Genomic DNA, 18,221 nt, shown 5'->3' with positions numbered 1-18,221 from the left:
AACAAAATAGGCTAAACTCTGCCTATTTCATGTGTAAACTAATTTATGGTACCTAGAACTAAGGGTCTGCTGAGCATGTTCTTCCATGTGACAGAGGCTCTGGACTTTCAAATTCATCCTCATTTGAGCAGAGCAATGCAGACATCCAAGGGTCAAAACCTCAAGCACTGCAGAATCCTACATAACTTTTAATCGCTTACTTCATTGTGCTATTGTCTTCCTTTAAAAACACACATATAAACTTCACTCAGAGTTTGTCTAGCTTTAATTGCCCGCCCAGCATCTCATTAGACCTTTGTCTGTCAGCCTAAAGAGCCCTGCTGCTCGTTTGAGTTCCCCATGCTGGTACTTACTGATGGTGACCTAAGCAACCCCTTCCTTTCCTTTCCTTTCCTTTCCCCTGACAAAGCCTAAGGCATCAAAGCTTTCAGGGCTGCATTTGCTCGGCAGCCACGCCCTTGACTGTACACGGCCTGCTTCCCCTCCTTCTCAGGCCTTTGGAGCTGCAGCCACCTCCTCTGGTAAAGGTGGAGGTACTCTGACATCCTTACTCCTGCTCAAGAGTCTGATTCGTAAACATACCAGTGGCCCTTTGCCGTGCTGCGTTTGCAGAGCACTCTCTACCAAAACTCAGCTTTCTTTGGAGCATCACTGTTCCCAGTGGCGTTTTCCCACTCACTTTCTGCTTTCTTGTCTTTGCTCTGTGGTTGAGGCTTTATGTTTGGCCACATTAAAGGACTTGTACCAGAGTACAAGTGGTGTAAATCAGAGCAGGTTGAAACAGTGAACCACTCATTTCTTACTTCCCCAGAGATACCTTTTGATACCTGATCAGTGAGAAAAGTATGTGCCCACCTAGGCCACTGCTAAAACAAACAAATAAATAAAGAGCATAAGGCTGATCGCTTTGCTGTCCATCTAACAATGATAAATCCACTTGTAATTACATCCTGAAAGGCAGCTTTTACTCCGCTAATTGCATACCACGTCAATTTTGCATGATTCTTGTTCCTTAATCATAGTGTCATGTTGCAGCATGCCAAATGCTTCACCGACATCCACGTACACTATATCAACCAAACTTGTAGCTTCATAAATAACATTTCAATTAGTTGACAGAATCTATTACATCAGCCCATATTGCTCAGCATTAATTCTCATTTATTTCTTTATTGAGCAGGTCTGGGACTGCATGCCCTGTTCTACCTCAATCAATGTCAGATTGGCAGGCCTATAAATATCTGACGTTTTCCCCCCCTTTACTCTTTTTAATACCTACACATGTACATTCTCTCAGACCTTTAGAACTTTCCCATGTTCTTGGGTTTACGAATAACCAACATTAAAATTCCTCAACTAGCTTTCTTTACACTGCTACCTGCAAGATATATGGGGCTGCAGGGGTAAAAAGAGACCTGCTTTGGTATCTGCTTTTTTAATGGGCTTAAATAGGCACCATCATTATCTAACTCTCATGCAGGTAGAACAAATGGGATCAAGAAGTCCAAGGCATTAAAAAATTCACCTGAAATAACATGGAATGGTTTTGACTCTTCTTCCCTGAGTTGTGGTATTTTCGTACCTCAGTTTAGAGATCTCCCTACTGTCAAACACTTTGGGCTTCTATTCAAGAATTCTCCTGAGCAACAAGCAAAGTGTTTATTTTAAATTAGAAACTAAGCATTTTCTACAAAGCTGTTAAAAAACCTGGGCTAAAAGACTCGTGGCAACATCTTAAGAACTGGTAATGCTCTCCCATAAAATTCTAACTCATCTGGATTTGATTATGAGCTGCTCTGGATTCCTGGGCTTGCACCACACTCATTAAGCTTGTCCTCTGTGTGTGTGCATTTACATAAAGTAGGTGGCTGTCTCCAGTTTGCTAAGTCTCTAGGAATCAGTTGTGCCCTTCCTGCAGATAAGCTCCCACTGACTTCAAAAATAGCAGGCAAAATTTCTGGTTTCATTTCCCAGTCTCTGAAAGGAAAGAAAACGTCTTAGACAAAAGGGAATTTAAACATCCAGTGCAGAATGTATTAAATTTGCCAGATGCAGCTGAGGTCTGAAATGCAGGAGTCACAGAAAGCAAATACATGAACCTTTAGAGAGACTTGGCAGTTCTCATCCCATTTGTTATTTTTTAAGATCTCATGAGAGCATCTAACAAAATCCCGTGTCACACCAAAACCGGTTCAAAGCGAGTGCACAGTGAATCAGCTTCTTCAATCACTAAACCTCAGAATATATAATGACGAGATGCATAAGGATCTGAAGTGGTTCTGGTCAGTCCCAGGCTGCCTCAGATCCCACTTGTGCAAAACATCCACATTCAGAAGGAAAATTCAAAAGTCAATGGCATTTAAGCATGTGATAGAAATGAGCCACGTGCTTGAACACGTGCTCTTGCCCCATGAAATAAGGTGTTTGTAGAAAGCTTGGAAGAGCCATTTGAAAGTTAAAACCAATTTCTTTTCTCTGTGGAAGAAATCCCTGCATAAAAAAGCAGAACAGTGGGCTAGATTTGCCTCTCACTGTCATCATGGCTAATCTCTAGTGACTCCACAGTTGTCACAAGGAAAATTAATCCAGGTTTACAGAGATGTAGCAGACAAATCTAGACCATGACATCTCTCTCTTGCTGTGTTTACAAGAACAGACCAATAAATGAATATTTGTGATCGAGCGCTCCCTTTTTAATCTGTTTGCTGGAGTATCATAGGATTTGTTTGATGATTTCATGACTTAGTTATTCATGGATTTACAGATTGCGCGATTAGACAGCACATTTTGGATTTTTTTTTCTCTGTTTCTATGCAGAGAAGCAGTTTTGACTTCTAAAGCAAAACCAGGGCATCCTCAGTATTTTTTGATGTAGGTGAGCATCTTCCATTCATAGAATCCCTGTGTAGCTCTGAACTACTTACACAAAGTGCCAAAAACCTAAAGGATTGCATAATGCAGGAAAGAGGCTATGAATGAACGTCATTCATACTTCTCGCCTACAGAAGTCTGGGGATCTTCATGGCATCTTCTATTCATTTTCTCCAGTTTTGCATGAATGGCTGAAAACGGGCCACAACTCTTTCACTACCCGTCAGCTGTTCCCCGTGGCATTCCTCAGTGTCGACAGCCTGCTTGATGGGACCAGGAACACAGCAAGGACTTCTGCCCATCAATAACACAGCAAGCACAGGTACAGAATGCACCACTTTTCATTGGGTCTTTGCATTCTAGCTTCAGGAGCAGCACGCAAAACACAGGAAGAACCCAGGCAACTAAATCCAAACCCAACATCTTCCAGGGCTGGTACATTATCTATAACCCTGGAGAGCTTCTAGGAGATACGGGGATTTGCTCAAACATCTCAGCCTAGCAGGGTCAATGAGCTCAGTACTTAGCTCAAATGAGAGCCTAAGAGAAATCCAAAAACTGGTATCCTGGTCATCTCCATACCTTCCTAGGATTTTCTGAAACTGCTACTGCACCCTATCCAGCACAAAATGCCCCGGGCAGGGGTCTAGAAGTCAGGCACTTGTGAACGCCCAAGTGCTTCTCTTCTAGTCAACAAAAACATATGGGAACTTCATCCTTTCCTGATTTTTAAAGGCCACAAAGAGACATGAACTGCCTTTCCCTGACCTAACTCTTATATAGGTCAGATGAGCACCAGCCCTGAACTGGAAGTCATGTAATCATGTTAGGACAGCGAAGAGCCTGAGCTAATAAACCCGGCCTTTCAAAGAGCTTATTGGTTTGGGCTCAGTGCCATGCTGAGGTTAACAAGGTAAAAACCCGTTTAACAAAGGAGACATATTTGACCATCCACAGTTAGGTCAATCATTTAAGATTTAAACATTCCCTCCAGAGGTATTTACCCAGTCAGCGCACGCTGCTTACAGTTGATTCTGGACATTCTGATGCTTCTTTAAATTATATCTCCCAAATCAAATTAGGGTAGAAGAAGCTTTCCTATTTCCTTACTGCAGTTGACAATTGCACATGGGGTCAGCAAATATTCTAAATTCACATGAGAGAAGCTTGAATCACCTATTAAACCCAGGAAAAGCATCTGTAGCTCAAAATATGAACACCTTTCCAAGGTTAAACTAGAACAGCCAGAGTATTCTCCGGTATATTGGGAACATGTGTGTATGTGTGTGTTTATCAGCACTGCATTTTATACAGTGTTTCATTCAAACCAATATACACTCCAGGTTTTATGGTGTATTTTGGCTCAAGTGTGATTGCTAGGACAGTGTTTACAGCAATATTCACCGTGTTCTGCATAGGCCTGCCCATCAATCAACACTGTAATAAAACAGAAAGGGAAATCACTGGAAAAGCAGCAGAGCTGCTGAATTCAAGTAAGCCATACAAAAACAGCATGGAGACAAATGCAAATGCAGCTGGGCCAAAGTAGCCATTTACCTGTTGATTAAAGGAAAAAAAAAAGTATATACATGCTGCATTACGGTTTGCCTTAAAAAAAATAACATAGGCTTCAAAGTGTTAATTTTTTCCTCCCTATTTTCTCTGGGTTAGTGTCTCAAGATGACTGCTGCTCCATACAGATTTATAATATGTATGTGTTTATTCACACATCTCTAAGTCAACAGGAAAGGCAGACCAGAATACCAAATCTATCATTAAATCTACATGTTGGCACCTACAAAGAGCTGCAGGACTTCATTTTTTTTCCAGCTAAGATTGAAAGAACGAACAAACAAACAAGCCACGCTCATCCTTAAAATACACACACAAAGCAAGAGAGGCAGAGAGAGGCGGAAAAGAAGGTGGCTTGTAAGGTTGTTGGTTTTCAGGTTTGTCTAACAGATCAGGAATAAATTTAAGAGCAGTATAATCTCTGAATCTTTCTGGATGTCATATGGGTTTGCTGACAAACATTGGGGTTCAAAAGCCCCAGCACTGGCTTGGTTCTGAAGCAGCATGTGCTATTCCCAATTCAGACACTGAAGCGTGATGCAGCTTCCAGCCCTTGCCCAGCTTGGATATCCAGACTGCTTCACAGTTTTTATTTCTCTCCCTCTCTGTGAAGAAGTGCCTCACAGTGTCAGGGTGTACCATGCCGGAGTCCTAATCTTAGAATTAGCATCTAGATGCTACTGTAAAATAAATGGTGATGATGGTATTGATGAATTATCACTCGTTTGGTTGGTTTATTTTAATTTTGCTTTATTCTAGATCATAAAGAATTAACATAAATTCAAACTAGGATAAGATCTGTGTACCTAGGACCCCATAGAATTCCCACTGAAGTCATCAGGACTTGAACGAAAATTGAAGGAGATTCTGAAACTAATTCAAGGTAGGTGCTTATGCACTGCCATGGAGGGGGTCACAGCAACACCCAGCGTGACGGTCACCCCCAGTGAATCCATCAGACTGTGAATGAAAGCCAGTCAACAGAGCTGGGAGTGCAGACAATGCAGGGAGGGCAAAGAAGTGCTCAGTGTGAAAATGAAACCAAGGAGAGATGTTCTTAGCCCATTAAGAGCTATAATGAAATACAGCATCTTGAGTTTGTTGCTGTTAGAAGGAAGCCAGGAAACGAGCAAGAATTCATTATAAAGCTGCTCAAGACCAAAACATGAATCATTGGGTTCTAAAAAAACCCAGTTGTCTAGAGAACGGCATAGATGAAAATGAATGGAATCTCTTTAAATTACTCTCTGTATAAAGTCTTTCACATCCATCCTTTCTGGCTTTCTGATTAGTATCTTTCTGGGATGTGGGTTTTTAAATAATTCCACACCATACTCCCAGCTTCTGCAATCAAAACACTGAAATGGCTCTTGATTCTGCATTTTTCATCTTCATTTACAGGGAAAAATGTCTTCTGCAGTAAGAAACTCGAACACCTACTGTCCTACCCATCTACTGGGTATCCCCAAAAGTGTATGCTGAAGGGTCAGTAATCAAATGAGATTAAGATCTCCTCATCACTTTACAAATAAGGGGACTTTTATATGTTATTGCTGCATAGAAGAGGATTAAATCACCTCTGGAAAGCCTCAAGATCAGTAAAATGCTGAAAAGCTGGGACCTCTCTGATGTCAGCATCCCTGATAGGAGAGCAAAAAACCCCAAATCCTACACAGTAAATTGAGAAGACTTCCCTGCAAACCCAGATGGGAAACACAGCCTCTGGCTGTTTTGTTCATGCTCTGACCAGTGTCCTGAGAAAAGGAGGCTTGTATGACCACACGGTGGGCTTATCTGCATCTGTCCCTTGCACCAACCCCTTTCCAGCTCTTCTGAGCCCTTCAGCAATTATAGCTTCATGTGAAAAGCTCCACTGAAGGAGCAGCAGTATTGGGAGCTGAACTGGTGTCAGTCATGGGGGAAACCACCTGGAAAGTTGCCATGTTTTAAGAACCAGAAAAACACAACTTGAATTAATTTGTTACTGGATGTGTACCTCATCAGACCAAAGAAATCCAACCAAGAGATACAAGCCTGTTGAAAACTTGGTTCCCTTATCTCCCAGCTGGCTGGCCGGCAGGGTCCCTGTGGCAGGAGTTCTGATAAGAAAGATGCTGCACTGGTTACTCTGTTAACTGAGACCGCTTGGAGAAGCACAAGAAAGAAAGAATTTTCAGGAAAAATCAGAAACACAAGATTGCCTAAGACCTCAGGCTTCTTATGGGAACATGCCCCACTCATGACTGCTGGAGTGGATTTTACAAGGCTTACTGTGATGACATCCAAAATTTATTACAGCTTTTACAACAAGACCATGTCTAGTAAAGAGTGATGTAGTGACAGTATTTACTTGCCTGGATTTAGCTTCTTTGGCTTCTTAGGGCACATAAATATACTTTTGTACTTCAAGAAAAGCCATAGCTGCCTACTAAATCTTGAATAATACAAGGCAGCTTTGTAGACCTTTAAACACATGTCCCAACTTGGTTCCGTCTCATTCACAAATCTGCTTCCTTACTGCCTGCGCAATCAGCCCCAAGGCCCTGCTCTGCTCATCTTCTGCCGACCTTAACTTCTAAAATGAAACTGTTTGGAAATCATGCTTTTTAACTCCTATGCTTTCTGAGAATGGAATTCATTACCTTCAGAAAGTGGCCAAGTTTGTTTTCCCACCTCCTCAGTTATCAAACAAAGTGAAAACCTTATCTGTCTTCCTTGATATGTGCGTGATGAATTTTGTACAACTTCATTCGAAAACCAATTTATTGACCATTGGTGTGTAAATCCTATCATACATATAAATCAAATTGTAAATTTCTGATAAGCACTGAAAAAGGTATTTTTCTGGTGTAATGGTTTAAAAAGACAATTTACAAGGACATCAGAGTAAAATAGGAATAGCTGGAAAAAACTAGCAATATTTCATGTTGCAGTTTTTGGGGAGCCAGACTTGAAGCATCTTGAAGTGTCCTGAGTTCCAGAAAACAGCCTGAGTCTGATGTCAGAAAATCAGCCCCCTTGAAGTGCCTCATGCTCATGTTGTTGACCTTTTCACAGGTAAAAATAATATGTTCCATACACATTGTGCTTGCTGATATCCTGGTTACCAAAATTAAACAAGGACTAGGGGATACTTTGCCAAGTAACGTGACTGCATTTGAAAAACCTGAACCCAACCAGGACCAGCCACAAAACTGGGTCAGGGCCCAGCCCTGCTGTCTGTGTCATGCCAAAAGCTGGCTCAGCTGCTGGTGGCTGCCCCAGGCAGAGGAGCCCAGCAGCCTCCCGGCCTGATGCTGGCCTTGCCCTTGCCCTGCCATGGGGCTCCTTGAGCTTATCAGGGAGCTGGGGCAGAATGAAGGGAACTCTCAAGGACAACCTTCCCCAGGTACCCAGACTAGCCCTGGCCCTCCCAGGGAAGCCTGACCTACAAGCCCTAAAAGTCACACTCCCTACCCTGAGGCAGGGCACTACCCAGACCCAACACTTGTGCTTCCAAGAAGGACTGCTGTCAGGCAAGCAAATCCATTAATGACTGCAGCAAGAAATAAAAAAAATAAACCCAAAATAAACCCCAACTTAAATGCTAGTTTACCTACATTTTACAGTATTCCCCATATGCCACAAAGGGCTCAGGCTATTTCCACATTCAGTTTTGCTGTTGCTGTTCTTATAAAAACACATTCTTCTTTCCCTGTGACATTTCTTCATATCTTTGAAAGAATGCTCTCTGCTACCACAAAATATTTGGCTTGAATCCTCCAGTGAGGAGGAGCCAAGGGTTTGGCTCATGTTTTAAAAACAAAAGAAATATTACCCTAAACATAAAACAAATGAGTGCAACTGTAACAGTAGATGGAGATAGAGCTCCTAGCACAACCTATGAATAATTCCAAGTCCTATTAGAAGTAACACAGCTTTCTGAATTTCCCTAGAAAACAGCATGTCATGATTAGGTTCCAGCTTGACTGAAATGCAAAATACCACTTTTTTCAAAGACAGAGCTGAACGAAAGACAATATGTAGTGCAACAACTAAATTGCAAAGCATATTCACTCAGAATCCGAAATTGTGGAAGACAATGTGTGTACACAAAAGTACAGAGATATTAAAAGAGGGCTCTTACCTCCGTCCCCAGATCCTGAGCCAGCATCTGAAAAAAGAACAGAAAGAAATTTACATTCATGTGCTCCAGTATGTCCTGTGAGCATGCAAAGCAAGGCTTCAGTGAAGTGTACTACAGTGTACCTCGTGTTAGATGGCATCCCTGGGTAAATTATAGAGATCTAATCTGAATGTAATTCACTCAAGCCATCTTTCTCGTGTTTCCATTTCTTTTTTTCTCTTCAAAGTCTCTGTATCAGATGAAAATAACGTAAGCCATAGAATACTGCAATGTCCTTAGCAATCTCTAATTTGTTTTGTTGTATTTAGACCGATATATCTTTGTTATCAACAGTTGTGCAAAGTTATTCCACTTGGTCAATACCAAATCCTCACCAAGGAAATATTTTAAAATCCATTTGTTTGAGAAGACACCAATTGTAAATTCATATCATTATCTTTAGAAAACAGTGACATCTCATCAGATCATAACTAGCTGGAATAAACCATTAAATTACTATTATTCAAAGTCATCAGATAAATTATTAAAATGCCATTTTTCTCAAGGTTGTTGCTGAGTTTCAAAACTGTTGCTGAGTGCTTTCTTTTTCCTCTGCTCGACATTTTGTTGCCTGGAATGATGAGAGTCACAAACTTAGAAAGTGCAACATCACAAAATTGCCAAGCCCAGAGCTTCAGTAAGAAACTTTGTAAGCAAGGCAAAGCACGGAAATGCACTCATGTAGGGTTACCAAAAATAACACCAAAGAGTAGTTTCTTCTGCAGGGAAGGGAGGGTGGCTGCCATCCTATCCTTCCCCTTAGTGCAACAGTTATGCCTTTATCAGCATCACGATTAAGCGAAAGAGTTTGGAAAAGCTGCTTTGGGATCAAAGTACCCTATGAACTGTTAGATCTCATTTACTGACAGCAAGGTCTGGTGGATCTGAACTTGCACATGCCATCACTGCTCAAAACTAAGAAAGAAAAAGAAAATCTTTGTTAAATAATTTGTCACAAGAATTGCTTCAAATGGTAGATTTATCCAGCAAGGCTGAGAAGGACAGATGCAAAAGGTGGCTGAAAAGGGGAATAGAAATAATGGTGTTTTCCCAGCGACCATGTCCTGAATTTTCCCGATCTCATCTTTTGTCCTGATGCTCCTTCCCAAATGAACTGCTGAGGAAAGAGGAAAGAAAGGTGTCTGCATTGCAGAGCCCTCATGGCTCTGGGAAGTGCTGCTTTTCCAGGTGTGACAGATCTCCCCAGCATGGAAGAAGAAATGAACATCTGCTCTCGCCTGCCTGCCACAGTGAGCAACCACGTTCTCTGGCTCCCTGGAGGAAAAGGACCTCGTGTTTCGCCTCCTGCCCCACCCTTCAGTGCCCAGACCCCTGCCAGGCATGGCCACAAGGGCTGCTCACTGCCACTTCTTCCAGAAGCCCAGGTCTCTTCTGGGGGTTCTTGAGCACCCTCTCTCTCTGCCCCATCCCATAGGGAAAACCTAAGGAAAATGGCTGCTCCCCTCTCAACTGAACTCCTCCTTGAAAGAAGGAAAAAGAGGCCAAAGACCTTGATCAAGACTTCAGGAAAACTTTTTTCCCCCCCCTTCTCTGTTTCTGAAATCCACAATGTATTTCAAAGGAACGCTGCCAACACAGTCATTGCCAGCAGGCAAACAAGTTTCAGAAAAGTTGTAGCAATGTGCGGAAATTATCCCTTTAATCAAAACGTTTGAACCCAGAAAAGACCAGTTGCTGTGCTGAGAGAATTTACTAAGTTGAACAAATCCTACACCACAGTAGGTTTTGTCAGCCTGAACTCCATTTAATACCAATTTATGGACAAAAAAATTGCAGCATATGTTTTTTTCTTCTTGAAAATTGTCAGGTAACAGCTTCAGAGAAGAACAACATTTCCAGGGAAAGGAGTTTATTTTCTCTCAGGTGTATGAAACATGAAATTACTGAACTGAAAAAAGTTTGTCTAATGTACTTTTTATTGACTCCTCCATCCTCAGCCAAGAAAAAATTCTGCTTTAAGTTTAAAGAACTCTCTCAAGAACAAAGGCTTACTCCTGCTCTTTTCAAGTCAACTTCACTGCCCACCTCTAACAGATACTGAGCACAAAAGAAAAACATCAAGAACTCCTGCACATAAGCAACTCGGTTTTCCTGACATATTTTGCTCATTCACCTTTCTACCTGTTCCATAAAAGCTGAGATATAAACAGCTCACGAGGCTCAGAGTTAAGCAAAGCTGCCTTATATGCCAGTCAGTTTTCACAAGGTGGCACAGACCTGTTTGTTTTGTGTGCTTTGGACTAAATCTTCAGCTGGTGTAAATTGGGAGGACTCATTACAACCAGTGGTCTGGTTCCTGTACCAGCTAGGAATCTGGCCCTATAAGGTTAAGGAAAAACCTAAGAAACTGGATTGCAGGCAATAATGCTCCAGTTCTCTCCAGATTATGGAGAGGTTTGTGGTAATCCAGATGCCCATTTATCAGACATCTGCTCACTTAATCTGTTACCAGTTCACTTGTCATAACAGCTCAGAAGTGTACGCAGGGCACAGGATGATCAGGAGCACAAGATACAAATTAAAAAAGAAATCTACTTCTGTGCTGAACTCTTCCAAACAGTGCCAGGGGTACAGTGTATCATGGACTGTGAGCCTATACTAAGTTACTTTAAAGGGAATGATGGCAGCGACTTCTCATGCCCCAAACTGCAAAGAATTAACCCGTAATGAATCCAAAGCAAGAATTCAAATGGCCATCTACAGGCCATTTTCCTGGAGGGCATGGCAAGGTGGGCAGGCAGCCTGGAGTGAGTTATACGTACCAGTGGCACACGATCCCTCGGACACCAGCAGGATTTCACTCTGCTGCTTGCAGGCAGCCTGTTTCAAGTAGCACTCATTCTGGTAGGTGTCACCATTGGAGCCACACACGGGCACGTAGTCATTGTTACACTGATGGGAAAGGACAGAGAGCAGCAGCGTTAGTCACACAAGCAGGGGGCATGGCGCCCATTCAGGTGTCCCCACACACACGCCCTGCTCCTTCCCAGCATTAAAACCCTAGGAAAACAACTGAGAGGGAAACACTGACAATCCTGTCCTCACCTTTACAGCCACTAAGAGAGAGAGAGGGAGGGGTATTTTTAAAAAGAAACATCAGACTTGAAGAGATTAGGGGAAAGGTAGTCTGAACGCGCAAAGTGTTCAGTAAGTACCCCAGAGAGGTCTCTCACTGCCAGCAGGAGCAGGGGGCATTCCCAGGGAAGGAATATGGGCAAGGTGAATGACTCCTCACATCTGCAGTAACAGCTCCTGTGTTTCCATCGGACGGCTCCAGACAAATGGTCATGAACAGGCTCTCTCTATCCCTCCTCCTGCACACACACGCCCTCAGTGCTACGGAGGTCTGCACACACACAAGTGTGCGTCTAGCTATTTAAGTACTGACTGGACACAGGGAAATTATTTGTGAGACACCAACGATCAAAGTCCATCCCTCTTTCTGCACAGACATTCCCGTTCCTGGCAAGCTGCAGCTGGGATGCTCCACAAAGGTCCAAGCTCTCCCCACGGTGGCCAGTGGGCAGGGGCGGCAGCACTGCAGAGAGCTCAGCCAGTGCACAAGTTTTTCACACCACGCACCCCTACTTTGGCTCAAACTCCTGCTGAGCTCTGCTTGATTTCCTCTACCACTGGAAGACAGTTTTTCCCCTTCTCGTTCATTTAAAAAAATAACCATTTCATTTTATACTGGAAATTGGGCAACCTACCGGGTGCATTTATCACAAGATAATCATGCTTGGAGGCTTAGAAATACTTGGATGTGCCCTGTACATGGCAATTATACCAGGGATATGATTATCTCGTGATTACCCTACTCCTGGTATGCCTCATTGTTTAATTAGAACAAATGGAATTATCACAATTATTATTTACAAATGCTCACCTCTGCCTAAATCCAAGTAAAAATTTAGAAGAAATCGTACATCCTATTTAGCTGTATTATGCCACAAAGTCTGAGGTGTGTTTGTTGGGCACAATGTAAAACACAGAACTGAAATATCAGGGATATTAACGTCAAAAATGCTTTAAACTGAATGACTACAGAAGTGATTAACACAAACAATTGCATAGATTGCATTAATTGCAGGCCTCCACACAGAGCAGCTGCCAAGAAATTATTCATAGTTGGTCAGAGTGACATTTTGATTGGGCCAAAACAAATGACATTTTCCTTTTGCATTGTATTCTCTTAAATCTTCCCAAGCTGTTGCCCACCCCCAGCACCCTCTTCCCTCAGAACAAGGAAGAAAAACAGCAGCCACAACAGTAGAAATCCTCTCCTTCTGCTCCTCACAAAGGGCTCCATGCAGAGATTTTAAACTGTTGATTAAAAATGTTTCTAGGCTATTTTCACCATTATGTTCCAAATCTGAGCAATGTTTCAAGCATAAAATGCCAACTTCATCCAGAAGCTCAACAGCAATTGCTGGAGGCCGATCTGGAATACATAACCAGGACAATTAACACAATTGTGCTTATTTTTTAAAGCATGAAGCGTCAAATCATGCTTACTTTAGGTGTAATATCTGCTTGTCACCCAAGGATTTGTGAGGAATTTGGCCTGGAGTATCTCAACAGGCTTTGTTACATGCAGAAACGAGGTCGGAGTCTTTGCCCAAGAAATACAGCGGCAACTTCTGTGCCCGAGAAACATAAAGGCAACTCCTCTGCTGGTTTTGCCCAGAGCGGGGGACGATCTTTCACACTGACTCAGCTGCAGATCTGAAAGGCCAGACAGCCCCACATAAATGGTGAATTCCTGATCCACGGAAAGGAGTGCTACGAGCTAGGCTGGAACTTCTTCCAAAGCTTGGCAATTTTAAAATGCATTTGAGAGACACCAGAATCCCAGGAAGTATGAGTCCACTCTTCCCACCAGCACCTTTGAAAAACTAGCATTCAGATGGAAAAGGCAGGAGCCACAAGGAGCAAGGGAGGGTTATCTTCCAGATGGATCCTGTCTTGGCTTTGAGCTGGAAACTGTAGTGGAAGTTACCCAGGGAAGAAAACAAGACCACTGAGGAGAGGGTTGTGATGTTTGTCACCAGGTGGTTCCCAACCCACTACAGCTAGACTCTTGTACTTGCCCATGCTGAATCCTGTACTCACAGCTCATCACTATCACAAAGTACTTGCTGCTACTACTGGAGAATATCAGCTGTTGAATGTCAGTTTCCTCAGTCTAGAGACATGCTTTTGTCATTGGTTTAGGGGTCAATAGACCAGACCCTAGATGTAGGAATGATTCTTCATCCCCAAGTAAGGACTGATCAAGCCCTTAGGGAAATCCCTGTCAAAACTAAACCCAGCAGCACAGTGCCACACTGTCCACTTCTCTCTTACACATGCCAGTTTTTAAAATACAGCTGTAGAGCAGGGAAATAGATGCCATCCAATTCAGCCAAGTGTCAGGCAAAGGCTGCCTTCCTCAGCACCTGCAGCCTTGAGTGTCCACTGCCACAGCCAGGGACAAAGCAGCTTTGGGAGCCTTTGGGCCAGTACTGAGCACTGAAAGCAGGTGATTTGTTTCCTAAAGATAATGGTAACCTGTGTAACTCATCCTCCTGGTAACACCGTTAAAAGCTTGACCTTCTCCTACTTTCACGGATCAACTACTCCCAAAATGCCACCCAACTCTTGAACCAAGTAGCCCAAAAATATATTCCAGAAATATAACAAAGCTGGAAGTCAGAAAGGTGATGTTGCAGCTCCACAAACACTGAAGCATGTGGAAGATTCAACATGCATGAAAACAGGACTCCATCTTTCCATAAAAAACAGTGACTTGTCCACAGTCTTGTTGACTCAAGAGAAAAGACACTGATGGAAATAGCTGGAATATTTTTTTGATAAGCTCATGAAATGTAAGAGGGAAGAGCCCAGCTGCCAGACTGGTGGCTTTGGGCAAACAGGTACAGACCCCAGCAAGCCATGTCTCCAACCACATGCCTGCTGGCACAGCTCTACACCTTGTGTTGGACCCACTGAGCCTGAGGGAAGGGAGGGGTGGTGGTTTCCCTCACGCTCAGCCCTCCGGCTGGAGCCAGCACTGTGCCAGTGCCTTCTCTGCCTGCCAGAACCGAAGTCTGGGCTTGTCCTGCACAGGGGATGGGTCTGCATCTCCTGATCAGAGTGGGACATGGTGTTTCTCAATGAAATACATGTCCTGCTGTGAGGTGTCACAGCAGACTGTGAAAAGAGAACCAGCCAATATGAACCTCTTTCTCAGCACATGCCTGCTGGCTCTCCAGTTGGAAGTCTAACTTGGATGTTCCGGAGAAGTCTGATCATATTCACCCCTTCAAATAAAAACAAATTCATTTTAACTCCACTTGGACAGACATGAAGCATCTGTGATTCTGGTTTGAACAAACCCAAAGAAAGACTGCAGAAGCTCTGCTCCCCACTTTTGTGTTCCTCAGCCCCTCAAGGCAAAGGCTGGCCAGCCCAGAACTCTTCATCAGTACAGAAGCAAAATGAGCTCTCCATCCTTGTCTATTCCCTCAAATTTCTGAAGAAAACAAAACACAGTTACAGTGATGAGGAGTCTGCTACTGATTTGCTCACTATCACCACAAAGAGTTGTCACTGAAATGAGAGCCCTGAATTCTGATGGGGGCCCCCTTACTCATGACATAAATTACCTGCGCAGCTCTGCCTCACTTAGCCAGCTTCAGACACCACACTAGAAATTAATTTTCTACTCCAGTGGCATATCTTTTTGGCTTGTCACACTGTCCACTGATGTTACAAGAGAAGCTAACATCCCCCCAAGCTCTGCCTGTATCAAAGTGCTCGAGTTTGACTACAGAAGCCTGGCACCACACCGCCCTGGGCAGCGCTGGCACAGCATCAGCCACAGGTAATTTGCCCTCCAAGGTCACAAGTCAGCCCTGCGGCTCCACAGAGGGCTCACAGCAAGACAAAGAGCTCTGAGTGTTTACAGGGCCTGATCCAAAGGCCACTGAAACCAAAGATTGCTGTTGATTTCAACCTATTGCCCAGTGATTGGGCCCACAATTGCCTGACTCATTCTTTTGATCTTATTTACATATCCATATACCAACTACCTGATTTCCTTAAATCTGTTTCAACTTCCCCCTACAGAACTGCTAAACTCAGCATACTTGTAGTGTTCACCTCTCAAAGAGGGGACCACACAGCCTGGAGAGATTTACTTAGCTTCATTTACCCCAGATCACCAGGCATCAGCACCCTGCCTTGGAAAAACAGTGCTCCCAATGCCTTCTTCCCCGCCGACAGCAATATCTGAATTAGCACCCTCCAGGCTATGAGTTCACTGCTTTATGCCACATGGCAACATCACACAGGGACCAAAGACAAGACCCAAGCACTCTCAGTGGCTGCTCTAAGTTCCCAAGGCTCATGGCACAACATCTGCCCTGGCTTACCACCAGGCAATGGGACAAGTCACAGACGTTTCACTGCCTTACAGATTTTTCTTTGAAAGAGGAAACAGACCAGACCATAACCCTTATACCATTGCATATGCTGAGCCAAGGCAAATGCTCAGAACAGCATTCTCACACTGAAATTTTGATTGCACGCAAACTCCAAATAGAATAAAAGACTCCCATGGTCAATATGAATTCCCTTCCAACATGGGAAACACAAGCATTTTGGAACTACTGTCTTGCTCTCATTAGAGAAAATTCCTTCTTTGTTTAAAATGAAGGAAATTATCACTTGGGTTTTTTCTCCGAAGGCACATTTGGCTCCAGAAATATAAACGATACTTGCTATGCTTCAAAGTGAATAGTCTATCAAAGCTCAATATTAACATAATCATTACAGATGTGCACAATCTTGAGCTGTGCACTATTTGGCCTGCTCTACTGTAAACACTCAAATCAGCATTCTAAGTTTCACAACTGCACAAATCCACATTAAAATGCAGAGAAACACTGGGGCGTAAACACACGTACAATCCTGTGCTGGTACATGCTTTAAACTCCTTTAATTTGTGCGGTTTCTATTCAGGTCATTATTTAAAGACCAGCTGTTTTGAGAGTTAGCTAAAACATTAAATGGAATCGTTCATAATGAAATCGTCGGACTTTGAGAATGGCTCAGGTTTAGATGTAGCTGCAAGAGAAAGAGAGAAGAAATAGAAGGAAAACCCCCTACTACTCAGTAATAGCTCTCCTAAAACTATATAAAACCTAAAGGAAGTTCATCATTTTGGAACAGAGGGATTGCTCCTTAATCTGATCAGCTGGGCAGATAAACAGGCAGAAGCATTGTCACTATGCAGCCCTTCCTGAAAATATTGCATAAGCACATTACAGATCCATTTCTTTAACTAGATCAGAACTCCGAACACAATAAGCCATGATCTGTATCAGAAATGAATTTAGAAAGGACTCTAAATCCTTGTTAAAAGGGCAGAGATGAAAAATCAGAAATGTACAACCTGGAACTGCAGACCAGAATGGACATTTAAAGCCACAGCGTCTGCATTTTCCCAGAGAAACTTATGTCTTCTTGACACCAGTTGGTTCTCCTGCCAGCTTTTATACACACTGCCAGGTTTTCCCTCTAACTTCTCTGCACATAGAGAAATAAATTGCCAAGTGATAGGTTATAAAGGGAGACCCTTGTTTTGTATTCTCATTAGTGAATTAGAGAACGAAATATCAATCTTCTTACCTTGAACTGACAGACACAAGTCACACTGTCTCCAATCCTTAAACACTCCCCATCAAATTTACAGGTATTGGTGTCGCAGAGAAAGAGATCATTTTCTCTGTCATCGTAACCTCAAATGTAAAGAGAGGAAAGAAAAAAGTCAGCTTTGGTCTAGCAAGAGGAACAATACGGAATAATGGCATTTTAATGCACATAGCACAACAACCTTGTTGATGAAGTGATAGAGTCCAGATTTTCTTTTGTCCTTCCCTGTCCTCAGCTTTTCACTTTTCCTCTTGCTTCTCCCTCAGTGTTTCTCTCAGTTCTTATTCCCCACTACCTCACCGACTTTTTTTTTCTATTTCACGGATTGGGTTTCCTCAAAAGTCACCCTGTAATTATGCTATTTCATGGCTCTGGGTTGGAAATGTCATTAGCTTATCCCTATCCGATCACAAATCTGTTGGACAAAAGTCCAAATTGGAATTTCTCCAGCCCATGACACAACAAAGCCCCCAATAATAAAGACAAACAGGCTGTGTGTTTTCTGCGATGGCCCGCCTGATCCCAATGAAGATTGATGACCTCTAAGTTAACAGGAGAAGTGCCAGGTTCCCCACGAGCCGATGAGTGAACCGAGCTCTTTGCCTTCATATTCTCCGGGAAAAACCAACAGATCTGACTGAAGATTCAGTTCACGAATACAAGCATGAATTTCAGATTTCGCTAGCTGACTTCCCACTCCAACAGCGAGTGGCAAGACACTAAACAAAACAGCTATATCCGACTCCGAACCCATTAAGATCTGAATCCATTGATTTTTTAAAAAACATCCGAGTGCTCTTAACCATATCGCTACATGTTTAAAACGAAGAGCTCACAGCGCAAATTCCCCCCGATCTAACACGTCATGTGCGATGCACACAGTACAAATAACGCT

The 18,221-nt window shown here is 43.0% G+C and overlaps 1 protein-coding gene across 1 annotated transcript in view; it reads right to left on the bottom strand.

Moving 5' to 3' along the window:
• Positions 1-17,413, bottom strand: part of TMEFF2 (transmembrane protein with EGF like and two follistatin like domains 2) — a gene marked incomplete at its 5' end in the record, with an annotated part of 126,365 nt that extends 108,952 nt beyond the window's left edge. The window contains 3 exons of the mRNA XM_017728698.1: positions 8,570-8,596; positions 11,392-11,521; positions 17,303-17,413. Coding sequence (XP_017584187.1) covers positions 8,570-8,596; positions 11,392-11,521; positions 17,303-17,413 — 268 coding nt within the window. The remainder of the gene's footprint in view (positions 1-8,569; positions 8,597-11,391; positions 11,522-17,302) is intronic.
• Between the last annotated feature and the right edge of the window lie 808 nt (positions 17,414-18,221).

The sequence above is a fragment of the Corvus brachyrhynchos genome, unplaced genomic scaffold (assembly GCF_000691975.1).
Source record: "Corvus brachyrhynchos isolate BGI_N302 unplaced genomic scaffold, ASM69197v1 scaffold370, whole genome shotgun sequence".
Lineage (NCBI taxonomy): Eukaryota > Metazoa > Chordata > Aves > Passeriformes > Corvidae > Corvus > Corvus brachyrhynchos.
Note: the sequence above shows the minus strand (reverse complement) of the source record. Positions and strands in the feature narration are given on the sequence as shown.